The sequence below is a fragment of the Labrus mixtus genome, chromosome 2 (assembly GCF_963584025.1).
Source record: "Labrus mixtus chromosome 2, fLabMix1.1, whole genome shotgun sequence".
Lineage (NCBI taxonomy): Eukaryota > Metazoa > Chordata > Actinopteri > Labriformes > Labridae > Labrus > Labrus mixtus.
Genome location: NC_083613.1, coordinates 6,075,055 through 6,096,154, shown reverse-complemented (window position 1 = coordinate 6,096,154; position 21,100 = coordinate 6,075,055). Strand labels below are relative to the sequence as shown.

Below are 21,100 nucleotides of genomic sequence, written 5' to 3'. Positions count from 1 at the left end.
TTTAATAGAATATCTGAAATATATATGTATGGTACTTCTTTTTTCACCTGTCTACTCTCTTCCTCTTCCTCTTCCTGTTAAAGGGAACCGTTTTTTTTAACAGCACCTTATCTTCAGCACCTGTCATGCTAACCTTATTAATAAATAACTGACATATGGTGAGCATATGGCACTGCGACAATGACTGTAACAAAATCCTGGGGGGCAAATGTGCCTGTCAAGAATAACGTCCACTCAAAGTGATTGTTTTTGTCACAAACAGGCTCAGATTGTTATTCTTGTGTCTTAATGAGACAGACCTTTGATTGAAGGCATATATTTTTTTTTTACAGCAGATACAGCATTAGGTCCATTGTTTTCTTCACCCCACACTAAACTCCACTGAGACTAATTATTTCATTATTCGTTTATTTAACACTGCTTCATATGTAAAATACAAAGTTGCCATGCATACAGGTGTCTAGCTGTGGTTAATTTGCAAACCCTGTCCCTAGCTAAGCGTTTAGGGCTAAAACAGAATCAAATACAGAAATATAATGATGTGATCCTAGACAAATATTGACATTCTAAAGTCAATACAAATAAGTGACTAAATAAGACCAAACAGTCAAAGAGGAAACAGTCAATGCTCACACACTTGCTTTAGGTTCAGCCAGTGTTTTACTTCTAAAAAAAATGCAGCTCTGCTTTTTGGTGCTCTACAGTTTCCACCCGTTGTAGCCAGTGTTCTTATTACTTTGCAGAACACAGAAATGTTGGTCTACTGCATCCTTTACCTGTTACTTTCATTGTCTCTGAAACTTGAAATGGTGCTTTGTCAACGTCGTTGTTTTCCTGTACGTCATCCATTCAAGAAACTAGAGCTGGTCCCTCAGGAGGGCAGAAGAGGGTATAGGTGGGTACTGTTTAGTCTATAGTTGTGCTTGGGCTCTACACAGGGCAGACACTATAGCCTTGCAATTTTCATGCTACTCTCTCCACTCTGCCACCAATAGAGCGCCACAGGAATGAGTCCTAAAACCCGGACGTAAGTTAGCATTTGAGCGCCATGGGGTCTATCGTCTAAAAGCCAATGTGTTTGTGGTTAGACGCCTGAAATAAGGTCTGTGGTTAACACAAGCTGAAGAGATGTTGCCGTTTTGTTAGACCACATAAACTATATTAGGTAATACCCCCACTTGTGAATTTTGAATTTTTTACGCGTCTTTAAAAAGGCGGTTGCTAACAGGTGGCTAAATGTGACTACAGTGGTTGTCGGGAACATTAAACGTCACCACGCCGGACCCAAACGGCGGGAACTCTGTCACTAGTCTGTGATGTCTCCTGTAGGTTTAATGTTTGGTTTAAGGCAAATATTATGTTAGTAAACAATTTATTAAGCTACGTGGATTCGTTTATCGGAGATCGTCTGAAGCATAACGCTAGTGACGTCACAATCATCTGACCGTGGTGTAGTTAGCTTTAGCATAACGTTAGCTTTTTACTTCTGTCAGCCGCATTAACGTTTCAAACATCATAAAAATGGCGTTCATTTGTGAAGATTATCCTGCTGAACAAAACGCCTACACTTCAGAAACGTGTGTTTGCCACAGAGCTTATTTTCTGCAATGATCCAAAATCCGATGCAAAAATCCCAGAGGCGAATTCTCGTTAGACCCCATGGCGATGCTACTTCCGGGTTGGCCTACAAAAATACGTCATTTGGTTTCTTCTCTATAAGGCTTCACGGTTTTGATAACAAAGCACTTATGGATTCTCTTAAACTGAGAGATCGTTGTTAGAACGGGAGCTGATAAATGTACACCTGTTAGTTCAGCTGAAACTAGTCACCACCAAAAATATTCACACATAATAATCCTTTAGGCTCTGTAACTGGCAAACTTAATTTGAGTGTCAGTGTCATGCAAAGTTCAACAGGCTGTATAGTCCTCTAGGGGCTAGTGTCCACTCAAAGTTTAGTTTCAACACCATGAAGCAGATCATTCACAGTTTTGTCTGGAGGCCTGTACTTTGAGGAGAGTTCAACATAGCCATGCTATGTTTTGGTTATCTCGCTTCACTATAACACCTAACAAAGGAGATCACGCTAAACGTTCCCACAAAGCTTGTTTTCAACATGATCAGACAACCCAGAGTTTCTATGAGCACATCTCAAACAGCTTATGACCAATCACAAACATGGAAATACATTATATTTGCGATAATTTATTATACATAATAAATTATCGCAAACTTTGATACTAGAATATATTTAATTAAACGTAGTCCAGAAAAAAATCAACACAGCTGCATTTCCCAAATGCAGGAAGAAGAAGTGGTATTCTGTCCTCAATGTGTTGTGTGTGTTTGCACCAATCGACAGATAGCTAACAGACTTTTGGAGAAATCAAGGGCTGGAGTCAAGTCAAATGCTCTTTACTGTTGTCATTATTCTCTTTCGTTTTTAAAAGTGAAATGATTATTAGATGCTATTAAAACAACATTTCATGTTCCACACAAAGGCAGCTACAACGTTTTGGTGTACAAAAATCACATTCCAAAAAATAGGCCAATATTCGAGCATAACTTGTAAAAGAGTTACAAAAATATAAGCGGCTCACTGCAGCATAACAAACTGTACTGGTATAAATGTAACAAAGTTCTTCTAATCAGAAAGAAGAGTGTTAATCATTTCTGGCTTATTGATGTACTAATGGTGTTTGATCCTTACTGCGCACCAACAAGAATGTTTCTTCATAAGCCTTGAGGGACTAAAGACACTTTGAGATGTGTGGACGATTTTTTAATACACTTTTAATTCAAAGCAATATGAAAACATTGAAACGTTAACGACAAATAAATTGCAAAAAGAGACAGCATAGAAATCAGAATATTGAGCACATACTGTGTAATGACCTTGAATACAAGTAGCTGCTTGATATTGAAACACTGATAGTGTCTTCTGTTTCTGGAATCACTAAGCTGCTCATGCATGTGGGAAGTTTGTTGCTTGGTCATAAACATGATCATCTGTTTCAGGAGGAGACAGGGGATGCGGCCCCAGCTTGTAGTACACCGATCTTAAGCCGGGGTGTTCATCAGGTTCTGATGAGTCTGGTAAATTTCTTCCCTGGAGGCACAAAAACAAAAGAAGTGAGCAAGGGCATGAAGAATTAGAAGAAGATACTTTCTGCTGAAGCTCAGATGTCTGATCCGTCTTCAGCTGTTCCAGTTCCAGAGGCTCAATTATAGACTTTTTTTAAGAAGTCTGATTATTATTTGCTACAGTTCCTATTGGTATTGAACTATTCTAATTCAATCATAAATAATCTTCATTAAATTTGAGGGGGATGGAGACATTTCTTTTTACTACATTACCCCCCTATAGACTGGTGTGTAACAGTGAGTAGGGTCATTTTGTCACAGACTTTCTATGTATCCTAACTTTTTTTTTCGGACCAGTGTAGACGACCCTTGCTGGACTTTTGAAGACTTTAAGTTAAGAAGAATTCTTATGTAGAGTCTACACTACAAACTTCAAAATCAGGAAAAACTCTGTGAAGATACTGTATATTACCACCATTCTTTAAGCTGTAACTGTACAAGAGTACATGGATTTCATGAAAAAGAAAACACCAATACTATCAATATTAATAATGCAATTAATGATGTATGTGTGTTCTGTCTTTTTGATGGTCAGACTATCTAAGCCATTACATTTCCTGGCAGCTCTCTTCTCGTCTTTTCCTGCCACGTACTTAACTCTTTATCTCACATCCTGCTTTACCGCTTATATAATCACTGGCCCATTTCCTCTCATCCCCCGCCGGTTTGTCTGGTTTGCTCACGCCCTATGTTTCCATCATTAGAGCTGAGAGCAGTCTGCTGGACTCAGCCCAACAATCAAACTTTGTGTCCTTGCGTGACTCTTTTTAAATGTTTTGCCTGTTTAATCTCATGGTATTGGTCATTTCCTGTGTCATTAAGGAAATGGAGAAGTTAGCGTTATTTTTAAACTGTCTGTCTTGACTTCTTGGTTCAGGCCTGTACATCTATGAGCTACTCAGCCCAAAAATAATTTTCTTAGAATCGTGCTGCAAATTCAGAAAAGGAGCCACCCCCACAATACATTCAGAGGCGAATGATAAACAGCAAACATGCCACAAGTACTTAGACAATGCAGAGTCTAAACACACAAAGAAGGGAACATTGGAACTCTGGTATACACAAGACCATTTCACTTCACACAGTGCCTCATGTAACCTCTTGTGTTACGACATTATGAAGTATTGCTGGTGCAAAAAATATCTGAATTGCCACACATCCGAGTCATAGTTGCATTAGAATAGCCTAACTAATCATGTCTGGCAGATATGTAGACATAGTTTGCATGCAGCCAGCTTCCACTGAAGAGGATAAAGATAAACACATTAAAGACATGTTTGACATCACATGCAAAGTGAGTCATGCAGATATGATATATTTACTTTGTGGGAGGTTGATTCAACCAGACATGTCAATGCTAACGTTGCTTTGCATCTTACCATTTAACCGTCTTACCACCCAGAGTGTGTGTTTGTACTAACCTGGCTGCATCTGTCTGCGTTTATATGGACATCTGAGTACACCACGTCAGAGTCTCTATTCACTGAACATACAGAGAAACAAACAGTTAGAGATGTGAGGTGACATTTTAATTTATTACAACAAAAACCGCTGAAGATTTGCAACAAATAATTGGAAAAATGTCATTATGTCATTTGATGTTTAAACACAAATCATGTCTTAATACAGACATCTTATCAACATCATCATTTGCTCTTCTAGGAGTCAAGAAGAAACACATTCTTTTAGAGTTTTTAAAGAGCTTTACAGAAAAACACTTTGATAAATGAGCAGTCTAATGCTGTGTTCATCTCTTTGGTAGCACTGAACAGATCCCGACTTTTACAACTATTGCATGCATATTGTTGAGGAAAACTTCCTTGTTGAAATCTGTCATTTCTTCGATTACCCTTTTGAGCTCTGGGAGGAGAAACCATAGACTATAAAAAGAAACATGCACCCAACTGCTGGCAGGAATCAATAAAACAGTTGAGCTCAATCAGAGCTTTTATAAACAGCAGGAGAGCTTTAAGCTCATTCTGCTTCAACCAGACATGTTCTCCTTTGTCTGTCAAGTTCGTCTGAAGTGAGTTATTCTTTAAGGTTTATCAGTTTGATGAATTCATTTATTTGAGCTCATTTTTAACCTAATTTTGTGTTTTATTTTATGTCCCCCCCATGTTAAAAGATTACATCAACTGTGTTGAGTTTGATAATTTCATTTGTTAATTGGGAAGTTATTTTTGTTAGAATTTCTAGAGACATAGAACTGACTAGTTATAAACCTTGTTGTCTTTGTATAAACAAAAAAATCATCACCTTCACTTTTGTGTAGAACCTGCTGTCACTACCTTTAATGTTGTTGACTCACAGACCTTAATTAGTGTCTCGAAGCTTCAGACCTCATGGTTTATTCTAAAGCTGCATGATGTTCGATTTAATTTCTCCACTTCAGGGAATACTTAAATTCAAAAGTAGTGTTAATATATTTTATCAAGATGTTTAACACACATGGCATCAACAAAAAAATGACAAGTGAATCAAAGTTTGTTGGCCACAAAAAACATTTTCGAAACCTATTTTTCAAGTCAATCCGCTGTTACTTCCTATGTGATTATATTTGGAGAACATCCTGTTGGATTCTGGGAAGGCAGGAAACGCCCAGCAGCTGCCTCTGTTTACTTTTGGTTGTATGTTTACACATTCATACCATACAGTTTAACTGACAGGATCACGTAGAGCCCATGTGAAATATCTATCTTTTGAAACGACACGAGGTGTGAGAGCTTTATATGAACTGCTGTTTGCTCTGTTGTGTCCACATCTTTATCTTTTTATCAGGCTTATGAAAGCAGAACTCCAGCTGCCATGTGTTTGTACAAGGAAAATGTAGAGTTCGCTCTCAGCAGCAAAAAGAAAATGAAAATGTTCCAATCCCTACAAATGCATGTGTCCTCGTAGTGAAGGAAATGGTATTGGGTAATTAGCCAAAGTGCTGCTGTGAGCAACATTTTTTTTTTTTTTGCTTATCTATAAATTCAAATTACGTGGTTAGAATTTCTAATTTTTTTCATTCTAGTTTAGCATTTTCAGACAGAAATACAATTCTGTTAGTGTGGACACAGTCTACTGTGTTACTGTCACCTTTTCATCATAGAAAAAGTGTGAAAGACTGAAAACTTTGTATGCTGTTGGCTTCCTATGTGCAGTTCCCCTCAGTTTCTTTTTAACAGATTCATCTTAAAATGACAGAAGAAATGTTGAAGTCTTCCTCTTATTAAAAGGCGTCCACTTTGTTAGACATTATTGTGGCCCTGCAGCCAATCAGAATCAAATATACGCTCAGATAATGTTATGAGACATCTAAAATAAAGGATAAGTTTTGACAAGGTTACCAAATATTTAGAAAAATCTGTAAAAATAGATGCATACATTTAATTCCTACATGTTTTTAGGCAAAGATAATGAAAACATATACCTGCCTTGTGTTTGTATGGTTGACTTCTTGTGGTTGAGGACAAACCATCTGATGAACAGGGCAACAAGTATAACAATCACGGCCAACACGATAGGAATTATGATCATATCTGTCAACACAAAACATTCATGATGAAAAAGTAGAACAGGTGACAGCTATTATGTGGGAGTTAAAATAAGTCTTACAGCGTCTAGTGTTGAGGTCACTCTTGCTGCCTGAGTTAAGTTCCACACAGATGTTTCTAACATCGACATGAAGAGTCTTATTTTCAGCAGGGTTGGCTGCCACACATCTATAAGATGATGTGACATCATGTCTGTGTACAGTGAGAGGCAGTGAGAGAGCAGAGCTGCTCTGGTTGATTATTTCCTCGTCTTTGTACCACAGCAGAGTCGTCTCTTCAGTCTTGGTCACCAAACACAGAAAGGAGCAGCTCTCTGCACTCACGTTCAGAGTTTCCACTGCAGGAGCTGCTACAGACTCTGGAGAAGAAAAAAAAGAATAAGAAAATATAATTAACATTTAGACTGAGCACTCTACACTTCAATATATGATCATAGTTATATGAGTCAACAGAATAACATATTCTGGGGGATTTAATGCTATAACTTCATTAACTGTAGCCTACAATACAAGATGCTAAGAATCTACATCATTTGAAATGTAAGTCTTTGGTTTTGACTTTTTAATTAAATGGATTATATTTCTGGTGGATTTTCCTGATTGTGTTCACTTACCAATGTTCTCACTAAGTTAACAATCATTTTGCTCGAACTCTTCAGGATTTAAGGAGGTTCCTGATCGGAAGATTGTTTACATTTTTTGCCTTGAGCACACCCGTTGGGGGTGGGGGAGTGTTTACACCACCAAGACAGGAGTATCAATTGGCAGGAGGAGCTTCACTTAACAACCACTAATGGGGCTTTCACACTTGAAGAAACCCCCTTGTAGCCTAAATGTTTCCATATGATGTCAGGTTGAACTGATGTGAGAACACAGCAGGTAATTCTCAGCAAACTTGACCGCTGTGCACAGCTTGACGCAGATACACTTTCTCGCTGTGCAATACCAAGACAATGAACGGTTCTGAGAGCGCCCACCACACCCTGTTTGAGAGGCACTTAGGAACCGGACACTAAGAAGTTACCCTTTACTTATACTGCAACATCTTTCATGATTGTTAACTTGCCTCCCAGGTGCAACTGTTTTCTGATTAGTTATATTGAAACTCCCACGCTTCATTTAACCAAACAAATGCAGCTGCTACAACAGGTTAGGGTGATTTTCATGAACCTCTAAAACTGAAGATTGACATAATGTAAAGTGAACAACTGAAGTTTATGTTGAGTAATGTGTCCAATAGATAACAAAACAAGAGTTCTATTGTGAGGCTGTTTAGATCTTTTACACTATGACGCTGTCCATCACTGTCCTCCTTCTCCTCAACCTCTCGGACTTCCCCTAACTCCCCCCTCTACACACCTGTTTTGACTTCTTATCACTTCTTTGGTTGACTGACCTTCTCTGCTCACATGTATTCACTTCTAAAATCAGACTCAATGCAATCATAGTGGAACATTGACTATTTTCTCCCCTGTTATTTATGTTGCTTTATTGTTTTTTATTCTCCCCTTTGAGTTTTTAAAACTTAAATGTGGACCTGCCTGCTTTCTTACCTGCCAATCACCTGTTATCAATATTCCTGCCTGTACATTTTCTTATAGTAAATCCTTTCATGCAATGTTCTGCTTTTTACCATCTGCATTCAGGTCCTTTTGCTGTTAAAAGAACCTTCCAAGTCAGACACGAGTCTGTAGGAGGACATGAATGTTGATAATTCATGTGCTGAATGAACAATCCAAAAATTAGAAAATAATTATTCAAGTCATTTCCAATCAATATTTATCAATAATTTATGTTGTACTTTGCAAGAATTTGCAGTTTGGTTTACCGTAAAAAAAGTTTAGATGCCTTAATATATGATAATTAAAATATCTGGCTTAATGTTTTGTGGAGACCAGTCTGAAGACAATTTTTAACCATTTTGATGTCCAGCTGGCAACAAATGTGGGAGTAGATAAGCATAAGTAGTTTTAACATAGCTAGCATACTTCTGTTGACTGAAGCTGTTCTTCTCCCACGTGCAGATAAAATGTTAAGACCACCATGTATCTAGTGGTGATTTATTTGCATAGGCTACGCGTGTCCTTATTCACAAACATTTTGAGAATACTCTCAGAGAGCTTGCAACTAAGCCAAAAAGAAATCTGGGAAGGAGTCCTAGAAAAATAAGTTGCCTCCAAAATGTTTGAAAACAACACGCTTGTGCAGTAACTTGCGATAGTAAAATATAATGCTCACATGATAGAAGCACATCTCTAGTGATATCTACAACAAATATTATACCTGCATGATCCGATCTGTATCATTCAATGACTCATTGTCATTCAGTGTTTGAGAACATCTCCACTCTGTCTTTCAGTCATTTTCTCCTCTGCTTGAGAAACTCTTCAGCATCTAAAAAGAACTCCTCACTCCTATTAGTTTTCACTATGCTCTTAACGGTTAAGATGCATCATGTATAACTTTTATGTTACCATTCTTAATATTAAGGGGAAATTCTTAGAAAATAATCATGATTCAAGACATTTGCTTAGACTTTCATCACCAGGAGCAACTCTTTGTACTGGGAAGCTTTATGAACACAGTCCATTAAGTCTAAGTGCAGCTTGAGGTCAAACATTCCAGAGCGGAAACTAGATGTAAGGAGGGTCCGTGTGAAAGGGCTGATGCAGGATGAGCTGACAAAATGAAATACTGGGTCAATAAGTCATTAAGGATTACATGGAGAGTTCAGCAAGTGGTGAAAAAACACCATGTGACTCTCAAAGTACAAAGCGGAGAGCTTCCAGAACCATGGTTTTATTTGAATTGTCTACATAAAATAATTATATATCATAAATATCCAGTCTCTCTATTTGGAAAGTCCACCAGCTATTTGGTCAGTAACAATCAGACCTACAGAGAGTTCATGCCTTCAAAGGTTTCTTCATGCAAACACTTGGTGAGATGACTTGATAGTCATGGCACACTCATACTGCTAGTCTCAGTAGTTTGTTCTTTACAGTTGTGTTACACATTTCACTTTTAGACTTTATTGTCCCCAAGGGGAAATTATTTTCCACAGCACCGTTACTGTCCAAACAGACAAGTCCCACCAAAGAACATTCATACACAGAAAATAGAATACAACACAAACAGAGACAAAAAGTCAAGAGACAAACTAAAATGTATATGCTATATGTACGTGCTATTATAATTCCCAAGACTCAGCTGCTTGGTGTCTGCACTGTTTATATGTTAACTTCACTGTTCAGTCAGCAGAAAATCATTATTTTAAAATAGATTTAGACTTCAACAACCAGTAGATATCTGACTATACCCTTTACAATTCTGAGGAGTTTTAAACCCTTGAGTTGACAGTGCTAGCCAATGGGGCTAGGATGCCAATAAATACATTTTACCACCAATAGACTGTTCTACACTGGAAAAGGAAATGTTACTTACCATATACAGTGAGTTTATGATTTATTATGGAACTAAATCCTTTTTTAGGGTCAATACTATAAACACCAGAGTCCTTCTGCTTTAGTCCTCTGATTGTGAAAAGACCAGTTTTGTTGTTCCATAAAAGTCTGTCCTTGTAAGTTTCCTCCAATATATCTATTTTTTTGTCCTTCACTTCAGCAATATTACTTCTTTCAAATAAAAGAAGTCCATTCTCCAAAGGATCAGGAAAAGTGATGGATCCTCCCTTAATGCCTAACTGGTGACTCTTCAACTGTACATCAGCAGATGAGACGATCACTGTAAAGATATAGAGAGAGGTGAAACAGTTTTAGTGAGTGTATGGAGGGGATCCACTGACTATTACCTCATCAGAGTTCAACAATACCTTTCACAATCTTTAAAAAAATGTTTTAGAAGAGGGAATCCATTTCTTCAATCATTTCTCCTGTAAGGATTCATTTACTCTCCACCTGAAACCATTTTGTTACAAACTGAATACATGCAAAAAAACATCTGAACTTTATTAAAAGCAGCATAATCTGTGTGTTAGGCATTACAACAAATTAAAACTGTATTTGCTCAGTCAGTTGTCAGATAGAAAACATCTGAAAGACACAGCTTTATTGTCTCCTCTGAGGGAGTGTTTTAAAGTAGCTACAACCTGGATGTTTAAATATCAACACAGGACCACATGACCAAATATGTGAAAAGAGTCGCTTTTAGGGAACCTATGAAGAATTATAATCACTGACACTCCTCCTTTTTTCCACAGGTTAAAGTTCCCATGGGCTGGGTGAATACTTGATTGTGATAGACATCAAGGTGTCCAGTAATTCTGAATAACGTACACATGGTAATTTGTTCCAATGAAACTCTGTTTCATTGCCACAGTAAGTGGCTCTGGCAAAATGTATTTGCCTATACACAACAAGTAACCATAGCAACAAGGGGAAAGTCAAATAATCCACTGACAATATTATACATTGTTTTTTATATCATTTTGTTACGATGATGAGGGAATTTTCTGAAGTAAAGAGAAAATACAATTCAACAACTATTTTTAATTTAAATACTAAACTCTAAAAAGATAATAGCCTAGAGGAAGAGGTAGCAAGAAAGTAAGAAGAAAATCATGATAGAACTTCAGCCTGGTGGTAGGATCTTGAGTTGTAATGTGTTGAGTGTGAAAAAATAGCAACTTTTCAAAAAACCTCTCTGAGTTGCCCTTTTTCCTTATCTTATTCAGTTTAAGATTTTTTTTCTTAAACCACTGAGAGATTGAGGGGACTTGATTAGACTTCCTGTCTGCATGTAAAGGATGTAAAAGATAAATTGTTTAGAGGTGAATGAGCTACACAATGAGGCACCAAAAGGGCAGATTTGATTTTTTTAATCCTTAATATTTTGGCCATAGTCTCAAAATAGTTACGCCAGAGGTTTGATAACTTTGACCATGAAGAAGACATGTTATTTAAGTTGCATGGGGATGTTTGAAATCTGTCACACTTTCATTTCAGACAACCTGGCTTTAGTAAAGAGAACCCTTTTCAGGACTTTGAACTGTATAGTACCTAGTCGAGCAAAGCGCGCTTGTGTGGGTCCTTAAAGCCCTTTGCCAACCCTCCTCTGTAAATGTCATGCCTCCCTGCTCCCAGACCTCTCTTGTATTAGTTTTGGAACCCCCATGAAGTAGTAGTAGATGTACAGATCTTTGAGATCAGTGACCTCTATCAAGGATTAAGCTCTAGTAGAAACTTCCCATGGTTGTTTCAGATGCAAGATAGTTAGGAAAGCGGTAAACTGCACAGTGTCAGACCAGAAAATAACAGAACAGTATCTAAAATGGGGGAATAGATGGTTCTTCATTAAATGGTTTATAAGAAGAGGCTGAGATTTGAGGTGGTACCTAAATTTATACCAGCATTAAAAGGGTGGATGTCACTTGAAGGTCTAGAGCCAGATGGGTTGAGCGAGCATAAATTGCAAGACTGTGACTCAAGTCCAAATCATGGATAAATCACATTTATTTAAAAAGCCTTTATTTAAAAAAATCTTGATAATGACTTGGGAATAACAAAAATGATGGATAGCTAGTTTACATTTTTAAAATAGTTAAAATCTTTTCTTTTTAAGTGTTTGCCATGTTATTGACTTTGAATCTTACTATAATACCGTAAGCTTTGTAGCTAACAGCTAAAGTTTTTTACAAGCTTAGTTAATCGTCTATATTACTAGAAGCATTGTCAGAGATAGATGCTGCCCTTCTGATGTATATTATCAGTAATTATTGGACAATGTGGAGGCCTGACTTTTGGTCACGTTAGCTCATTTCACATTACATACACATACAAATCACTACTTCAGGCTCCTGCAGACAGGAAACATGGCCGAATTTTTGTTTCCAAAAATCACTTTTTTAATAAGAGGACATGGACATGGCCTAGTTGTTAAACATAGTATCTCAATATATTTAGCGTTTGCGTACCTTATGCAAGATTACTGATACTTGAATCTTTAAAGCATACTGTAAGCTTTCTGTCTCTTAGCTAGGCCAAAAGTCTCTGATAACTAGAGATACTGTTTTTGTTCCATTTACTGGACTAGAGAACATTTACATTGCATTACATCATTATGGGATGTAATGATTACTTCAATAGTCAAATCATTGGCTTTTGTAGACCTTAATATTTGTATTGCAAAACACATGAAAAAGCTTAAATTATAGTAAGTAATCTTTGTCCAGTGATGGTGGTCTAAGCTGTCCTTTTAGGTGTCAATTATTAAGTGAAAAATGATAGACAGTCTGGATGTAGAGGATTTGTTGCCTCCACAGCGTCAGTTTTATGGCAAACGTTTTGAACTTCCTGTAATTTATAAACGGTCTGTTTGGACAGCTTGTCTTGCAACGGACTGTTTGGTGTAAACTGTTTAAATTTACATGATTACAGTTGGATGGAAAACCCCTGATATCACCAATGAAGCCCCGCCTGTTAAACTTTCCCAAACCGAGCAGAGCTGCCAAAACTCTGATCTCCTATACAGCTCCCTTACTGTCTTCAGATTCAGACTAAACATGGAGTAGCAGTGGTCGGTTTTTATTTTTAATCTGAGGTTGTCTTTAATCTTTTTATCATGTAAGCAGTTTAAGTTTTATTTTTGCCTTCATCACAGACATCAGTGTGTGTCGCTCTTCAAGACATGCAATCAGATTTATGATCATGGAAAAGGTGTACCTTAATGCTCCCTTAGGTCTGTTACTGTTATGTATTTTTATTAAGGATCATCCACAAATTTGTTCCAACTGTCAAATTGAACTTTATGCAGATGATAGAGTATTTCCACTTCAAATCAAATACATACAACCAGAGATGACCAAAGTGCTGAACAGTAAGATAACATGCATATACAAAATTAGCAGATCATGGTGAAAGTAAAATAGGATGAAGAAACATACACATTCGACCTTTGGGACCACAGGAAACTAAGGGGTGGAATGGTGGGCGATCTTAAGGCACTGAAATGCTTAGGGGGCTAAAAAGTGTGGCTTCAGTCTGATCTTAAAAATGTCTCAAGATGGGGAACACTTAATTACGAATAAATCTGTTTTTAATTACAGTATAGGACAGTTTTTGCAGCTCAATAAAACTTCAAAATGTTAAGTTGATGTATAATGTCACCAATTACTTACACAAATCATAAATCATTTATAGTAAAGTAAAAAAAAAAAAGAGTTTGCAGTAAAAGTAAAAACTTTTATTTGTACAGTAAAAACTAAACAAGTAAAATGTACTTAATAAATGTTACTGTAACATACAAAAGAGAGTTAGTATCACTTAAGGTTTTTGATGTAATGAGTTTCAACTATTTTATTGAGTTGTTTGGGTTTTACAGTGTATTTTACACATGTTGTTGCTCTGCATCAATTCTGTTTTACTTTCTTGATGTGTAAAACCGTTTGTAGGTGCATTAGATGAAATAATCTTCTCGTACAAACAGAAATCAGAAAGGTCTTTAGTTGAGTTTCTCATTGTCCAAGACGGGGGTAAACATCATCATCTTAAATACATGCATCACTTACTGTGTCAACTTACATAAAAAGATGAAGATGATCGTCATCTGCAACTCCATTACAGTAACATGAAGACATACATCCTGTGATCAGTAAAAGCTGCTTTTATCTGACACCCAAAGTCCCTCGGTCCTCCGGTTCCAGATTACAAACAGGGAAGTTGCTGAACACAATTTTAGTGAACAATAGTCGATTGAGAGCGAGAGAGAGCAAAGAGGAGCAAGTGAGAAGAGAGCGAGAGAGGGACAGAGGGAGGGGCAATTAAAGAGACAGGGAATTCTAATTTCATGTTACAGCTTTATATTACACTAAGACTTCTGCAATCAATAAACAAGACCAAATTGATTTTTTTCATTTCATTTTATTTGCTAATTCAACACTATATTGTTAAGCCATCTGAGAATTTTTTGCTTGTTTTTGCACCCGCTGATGACAAAGTGTCATCTACACTTTTATTGTCCGTTAGACAAATAAGTACATTAGTCTTAAACTGGGACTGTTTGAAAATGTATCAAAGACTCCTCACAGTGGAATTAATGAAATATGCTAAGACTGGCCAGTGAGAAATACAACATTAATATGAGCTAATATGTCGTTTACAGATAAATATATTTATGATTTTTCCTTTTGCAATCATTCAAGAAAGACAACTTGCATTTAGCACTATTAAGGAATACAAACTTTCATTAGACTTCTGCTTCTTTGTTTAAGCCTCAGTTTCCAGTTCACGGCATGTTTGAAGCACTACTGTCTGTGAAGACCCACAACGCTCTTTCCACACTGCAGCAGGTTTTCTGTACCTGTGGTTCCCTGTGACTGAAACCACACATCTTTCTGTCACGCTATACTTCAGAATAAATGCTGAGATAAAATAAATGCTGTCCAGACACAACCAGAGGAGCCATCCAGTCAACCACAGCATGACACAAAAAAACATGTATAGCTCGCTTTCAATTCTAAAACCGACCACAGAGAAGACTTCCTCTTTGTTTCTCACACTACATGCAGGCATATATAGATATATGTTTTAACATTTTGTTCCACTTGTGGGCTGTTAGTATTGAGAGGAGATGCCACAGACCATAGTTAGACTTATTGTGACAGGTGGTTTTTTGTTCCCACTTGCAGCACACGGGGAAACAGATAGCAATAGTAATATTTTTAATGTTAAATTGCAAGTTCAGGATTAATCAGGTAAAGAAAAGAGCATTATATTTCAATGTTAGGGCTTAAAGCCTGATCAGTCCAATGCAACAAATCACAGAAAAAAACAGTATTGTGGAGCAACTTTAAGGAGACTATAATTACAAGTTCATACAGCAAAAATATGAAAGCAGAAGCTTTGTGGGAAGCATACAGTTGTTTCTGTTCTTTATCACTGGACCCTGCTTCTAAACTTTTTTTTTAGTTTGTGCTGACAGTGACACAAAGACTCACAGTATGGAGCAAAAGCAGACTCAGAGGGAATGTTATAATTCAGTCCTTTAACCCAGGCAGGGTTCGGTTCATGGTAAGGCAATAATGAACAAATCCAGAGGGCTAGGCAAGGCAAGGTCAAAACCGCAGCGATGGTCATACACGATAATCAAGAATAATATAATGCTGGGACAAGGGTACACTGAGAACGCAACAAACTGGCACAGGTATTAAATACACAGACAATCAGGGCCCAACGAGACACAGGTGAGGTAATCAGGGCGGAGCTGACACACAAGGCAGGGACAAGAGGGGCAGGATCTGAAAGACAGAGGGTGCGTTCGAATTGTCCCTCCTATCTCCTTTCACTATCCACTTCACCTTAACCCCGGGGAAAACGTCATGAGGTTAAGGAAAGATGTTAGGAGAATTCATAAAGGACTTAGGGAAAGGTGATCTCGTTGCTCTGACAATCCGACCACATTTCCACTAGGTGACATCTTTAAATGTGACGGGTCGGCGGAGGTTAATGACGTGGGTGTGCTGTGTTGAAACTACAATGTTCTGAAAATGGACTACAAAAAACGCATCTAAAAAACTTTCCCCTGTGTCTTCTTACCGGTGAAATAATCCTAATCACCACAAGGTTGGGATTGAAATGAAAGAAATATAGACTACCAGGCTACAAGTAACAAAAGTGAAACCATCACCTTCCTGTCCACTCAGAAATCAACATCAACATAAATATGATTGTATGAAATGAATTGTTACATTTCTGTAAGATATAACCTACACATAATGTTTTATACAAATGTACAACTGCACAAAGCATTCTTAAGTGAATGAAACATGTTGAATAAAACATCATCTTGATAAAAATGTCTCTTATCTTTTTATCTCTTACATGATCTGTGTCACTTTACGATCATCGTTAATGTCCGTGAACTGTTGGATGCGCGACTAGCTTTAAATGTTGCGGCCGCAAGGAATTGTGGGGCGTCATATCTCATCTCCTTTGTAAAGGATGGTCTAGTGTATCCTATGCTAAAGGAGGTTATAAAGGAGGCATTGACCCACCTTTCCTTAACTTTTAGAGAATTCGAACGGCTCTTATCATGGCCGCCACTTAAATGCTTCCGGGTCATTTCACTCAGTTAGGAACCTTCCTCAGCAAAAATGACAATTCGAACGCACCCAGAGACAAGGGTGAATACCAAAACACAACAAAACCCAGGAAATAATATAAAAAATTGCAAAACACAAAACAAAGCCGAATGCAGACTGAAACCCTTGTCAGACAGGTTATACAAAAAAACACAACTCAGGCTGGATGTAATCGGACCTAGATAAGATAGGACTCCTATCTCTTTTTTTGTGTTTTCCCCTTTCTTTATATGAATTGATACCCTTCATGATTCATGACATGACATCATTAACACAATTACTCTGCTATGAACCAGTGTGACTGTGGTTGAGTCATATGTCTGGGTCTCATTGTTATCCAGGCACATTTGAAAGGATTTTAAGGAAAATGGAACGGCTCCTTTTGCATAGCCATAATAATGGTTTATTTTGAAACCAAGCGGAATATGAGAATGATAAGGGGGATTTCCTCCCAAAATAGAGGTTTGAGTTTCCCTCAAAGCTGTGAAGGTTTAACAAAGTAGATTGTAAGTTAAGTGATCTCATTCTGAGTGCATGGGTGTCATTTCTCTTCCAGGAACCATCTGTTATTAGTTCCCACCCCCCCACTGCTGATGGAAAGATTGTTCCGTTGTTGCTCAAACAAATTATGCTTGATAACAACTGACAGGCTCACACAAATCACATTTTACTGTGTTTTGAAAACACACCAGACAAATTCAGTGTTTTCTATGGCATTATCAGTGTGTGCTTATTTAAAACAGCAACAATGCAGCCAATATGGCCTTAAGATGCCCTGAAACCTTTAATAAGGGCATTGTTAAGTGGACAGTTTGCGAAAACGTAGGATTTTTAGGGCAAATAAAACACCAACAATTGTACTTAAAGAGTTTGTGAAACATACTAATGGCATTTAAACTGGAAGATCGGGTGGGTGGTTTGGCATTGGCAGGTCTTTGCTTGTTGAATGACTAGTTGTGACAGTTCAATCAGGAGAGACTTATTTATTAAACAATAAATGTGCAACAATTTAGATTTGAATGTGCAAAGTCTTTGGGGGATTAGACTCCATCGTGACGACTTCATGTACTCTGAAGGGTAATGAGGCCGACAGCAGGATAGGATACCCCCCTATGGAGTCTAGACACTGGTGGTGGTGAAGAGGATGTAGGCTATAATGAACCTGGACCTGGACTCTGCTGAGCTGGAATGGAGGTGACTGGGGCGGTGGTGAGTTGCAGCGGTGCCCTGAAATGACAGAATGACTGTGGAAGAGAAAGAACAGTTTTAGCATTTTGCCGCAGCAGGATGATTGGTTGAGAGAATTTGTGCCCGAATCTGGTTGGTTAATTACTTAAAGAATAAACGCCCATTATGATCTGATCACCAGAGCAGGTAGACAGAGGAAGTAGTTTAGGTTGAAGTGAAAGGATGAATGAATTTGTGAAAGAATATAACCAGTCTTCCTGTCTGAACTTACGCTGAGCTCCATATGTGGAGGCTGACCTGCATTACAAACATTGGACAGATAAAACGCTCTTTTTGCCTTTTAGACAGGCCAAACAAATGTCTGTCATAAATCCTTGTGTGTGTTCATAGGTTGGGCAAATCTGGGGGTCAGATTGAAATTACACGTCGTTAAGTGATGAATGTGAAGCACAAGGTAAGGGTGGGTGCTGTAAAACCAAAACATTGCACGTTTAAACCCTGTCAGATTTGGATATACAGGAAAGCTCATTATATTTCTGTTTTTAGTGAGATAACTGATATAAAATAAGATTAGTCAAGTGTTTAATGCTTTTACACACAGTATGCTCTTATTAAAGTAACCTAATATTTTCATCACTTCAGAAGTCTTTCAGAATGTTTTATGAGAGCCACAAAGGACAGAAGAGATGACTGATGTGGTGTCCTTCAGAACAGGTTATGATCTCCCCTGTGGGCAGTGTTTTTGTAAAAATATGGCACAGTACAGATCAAAGGTACAACTGATCTCCTCATATCACAGGAATGCCTGGAGGTAATATCCTAATATGGCACCCAAGTTGTACTTGTGAGACTGAGATATCTCAGGGAAGCCTTTTAGAGAAATGCTTTAAATTTGGTACAAAAAACACTTGAAGGCCTAATGAGATGTGAATGTTGAAATGTCAATTCTCTTGGTCATTAAGCCCTCACATCAGTTGCTTAACCCCTTGCATACCTGTTTACTCTTCTGAGAAGGGTTTGTTGACTATCATATACTCTGTAGAAAAACAAAGAGCTTCTCTTTGGTATTATGCTTTGAAATACATGGAAACTCCATATTAAATAGAAATTGCACAAAGACAATTTATTAAATGTTGTGACAGAAACTTGTTTTTGTTTTGAATTTCATTCTGACATGTTTCAAACAGTTGGGACAGTGGCAACACAAGATTGGAAAAGTTGGGAAAGGGTAAAAAAACAGCTGATGGAACATTTTAGTTGATAAGGTAAACTTGGAAAGGTTAGTAGTGTGATTGTGTATAAAAAGAACATCTTAGCGAGGCTTAGTCCCCCTGAAGAAGGATGGGGAGGGACTCTGTTAAGGGCTGTGCTGGCAAATAGTACATCATTTTAAGAATAGTGTTTTTTAATCCTTAAATTGCATAAAATTGGTCAGCTAGGCTTCCCTAGCAAAGAGCCCAAAGGGAACACGAGGGCTGCACTAGTCTGGTTAAATACGGGAGCGCAGCACAGGCAAACTTATTTGATTCTGCATAGCAGACAACCATCTATTTGAGGTAGATAATTCTAACCTGTGTGTAAGGAAAACCCAACTGTCCTAGAACATCAACCTCTAACTCATCCCCCTCAATCTAAATAAAAATCAGGCAAAATCGACCTGAGAGGGGGGACAGGAAGAGGGTTCCAGGAGTAACATCCAGGCTCTGCCCCCTTGAGGTGCTTAGCCTGCTGGGGCCCAGTGGGTGGAGAAACCTGCTTACACCTTGCAAACCCATCCCACTGCAGCAGGCCTCTAAAGGTTGTGATGGTAAATTAAGCAGTTCATGCTTGAGGAACAGTTTTCTCTTGCCAAAGTGGTATGGTTCTCTCACAGACCCAATACACATTTATCATGTCCATCCTCAATGGGCATCTGCAGACTACACCCAACACAGTTAAGGCTGTGACTCGTCATCTCACCAAATCTCGCGGGAAGTTGCAACCCCTGCGACTGATGATGAGGAAGTGACTGTTGGTTAGAGCATCTGCACACATTAGCTGTGTAGCCTCTTTTCTTTAATCGAATGGTGTGCTTACGTTTTCAAAACACGCTGTACAACCGCTTCCCTTCTTGGGGTTAGGACAGACAATTTATGTTCCTATGACTCGTGAACACCTTTACGACATTACATTTTTGTGTACTCACAATCCACGGATTTAGTTGGATAGGCTTCAAACCTGTGGTGCGTCAGTCCCTCGTCAGAATAATATGCAAGGCATGGAGTGTGAGAAACACTGAATGCTGACAGCATGAAAAACAGCATATATGAAGTAAACAGCCACTCTCTCTTACACACCAGTAAGTGGCAAAGACCGTCTTCTCCTAACTCACTTTCTCACACATTTTCAATTCACACAAACGATCAATTCAAAATGATCAGTGACAATGAGGATGCACAGGTGCTCTTATGCTATCAACCCCCACCTCAAAGGTATATGGTCTTAAAGCCAATTATCCACAAGGTCACCTGACCCAGTGGGTCAGCCCCTGTACATATGGAATATGTTTTTAACTAGGAAAACCTCATTGAGATTTAGAATCTCATTGACAGGCAGAAGGATTTATGGTTCATAAAGTGGAACTAATGCTTAATGTTGAAGATGTTAAAGGGATATTTCACCCGTTGAAACATGAATCTGTATTGACATTGAATCATGTATGTAGTAGAAATGTGAAATACATTTTGAAGTTGGTGCCTTCTTGACCAAGAAAAGGCAGAAAGTGTCTTTTTGGCTCATGTGGATGAAAGACAAAAACTCCCAGAATGCACAGCACCGCAGGCCACTCCCACTGAAGCTAGGGTGCTCTATTTACAGACATTAACTAAAACACATACGGCCGTTTCAATCTCAACTGATTCCGAGATTTCTTCCTGAAGGAATTGGTATCTTGGAAATTCCTGGTAGAAAACAGACTCTATGTCTGTGTTCATAGACAAACAGTGAGAGCACAGACACCACCAGTCTGCCCCAGCTCGAGCCGGCCTGGGCTCCTCGTCCTCACTGTCGACTACAGGCCGGTCTTCTGCTGCCGAGGTAGAAGACTGGCCTGTTGGCAGCAGCCACCTCATTGCTATATTGGGGCTCGTAGA

General features: G+C 38.2%; 1 protein-coding gene across 2 annotated transcripts; it reads right to left on the bottom strand.

The window, feature by feature from the left end:
* Nucleotides 1-2,766: 2,766 nt before the first annotated feature.
* On the bottom strand, nt 2,767-14,436 carry LOC132982270 (natural killer cell receptor 2B4-like). 2 transcript variants are annotated; one of them, XM_061048661.1, is made up of 6 exons: nt 14,211-14,436; nt 10,130-10,429; nt 6,748-7,044; nt 6,567-6,671; nt 4,566-4,627; nt 2,767-3,109 (listed from the first exon to the last, which is right to left on the bottom strand). In XM_061048661.1, coding segments are annotated over exons 1-6 (909 nt in total). In that variant the 5' UTR covers nt 14,212-14,436; the 3' UTR covers nt 2,767-2,965. The 2 variants fall into 2 exon arrangements, with proteins under 2 accessions (XP_060904644.1, XP_060904637.1); XM_061048654.1 differs by having other exon boundaries at nt 14,224-14,434.
* Between the last annotated feature and the right edge of the window lie 6,664 nt (nt 14,437-21,100).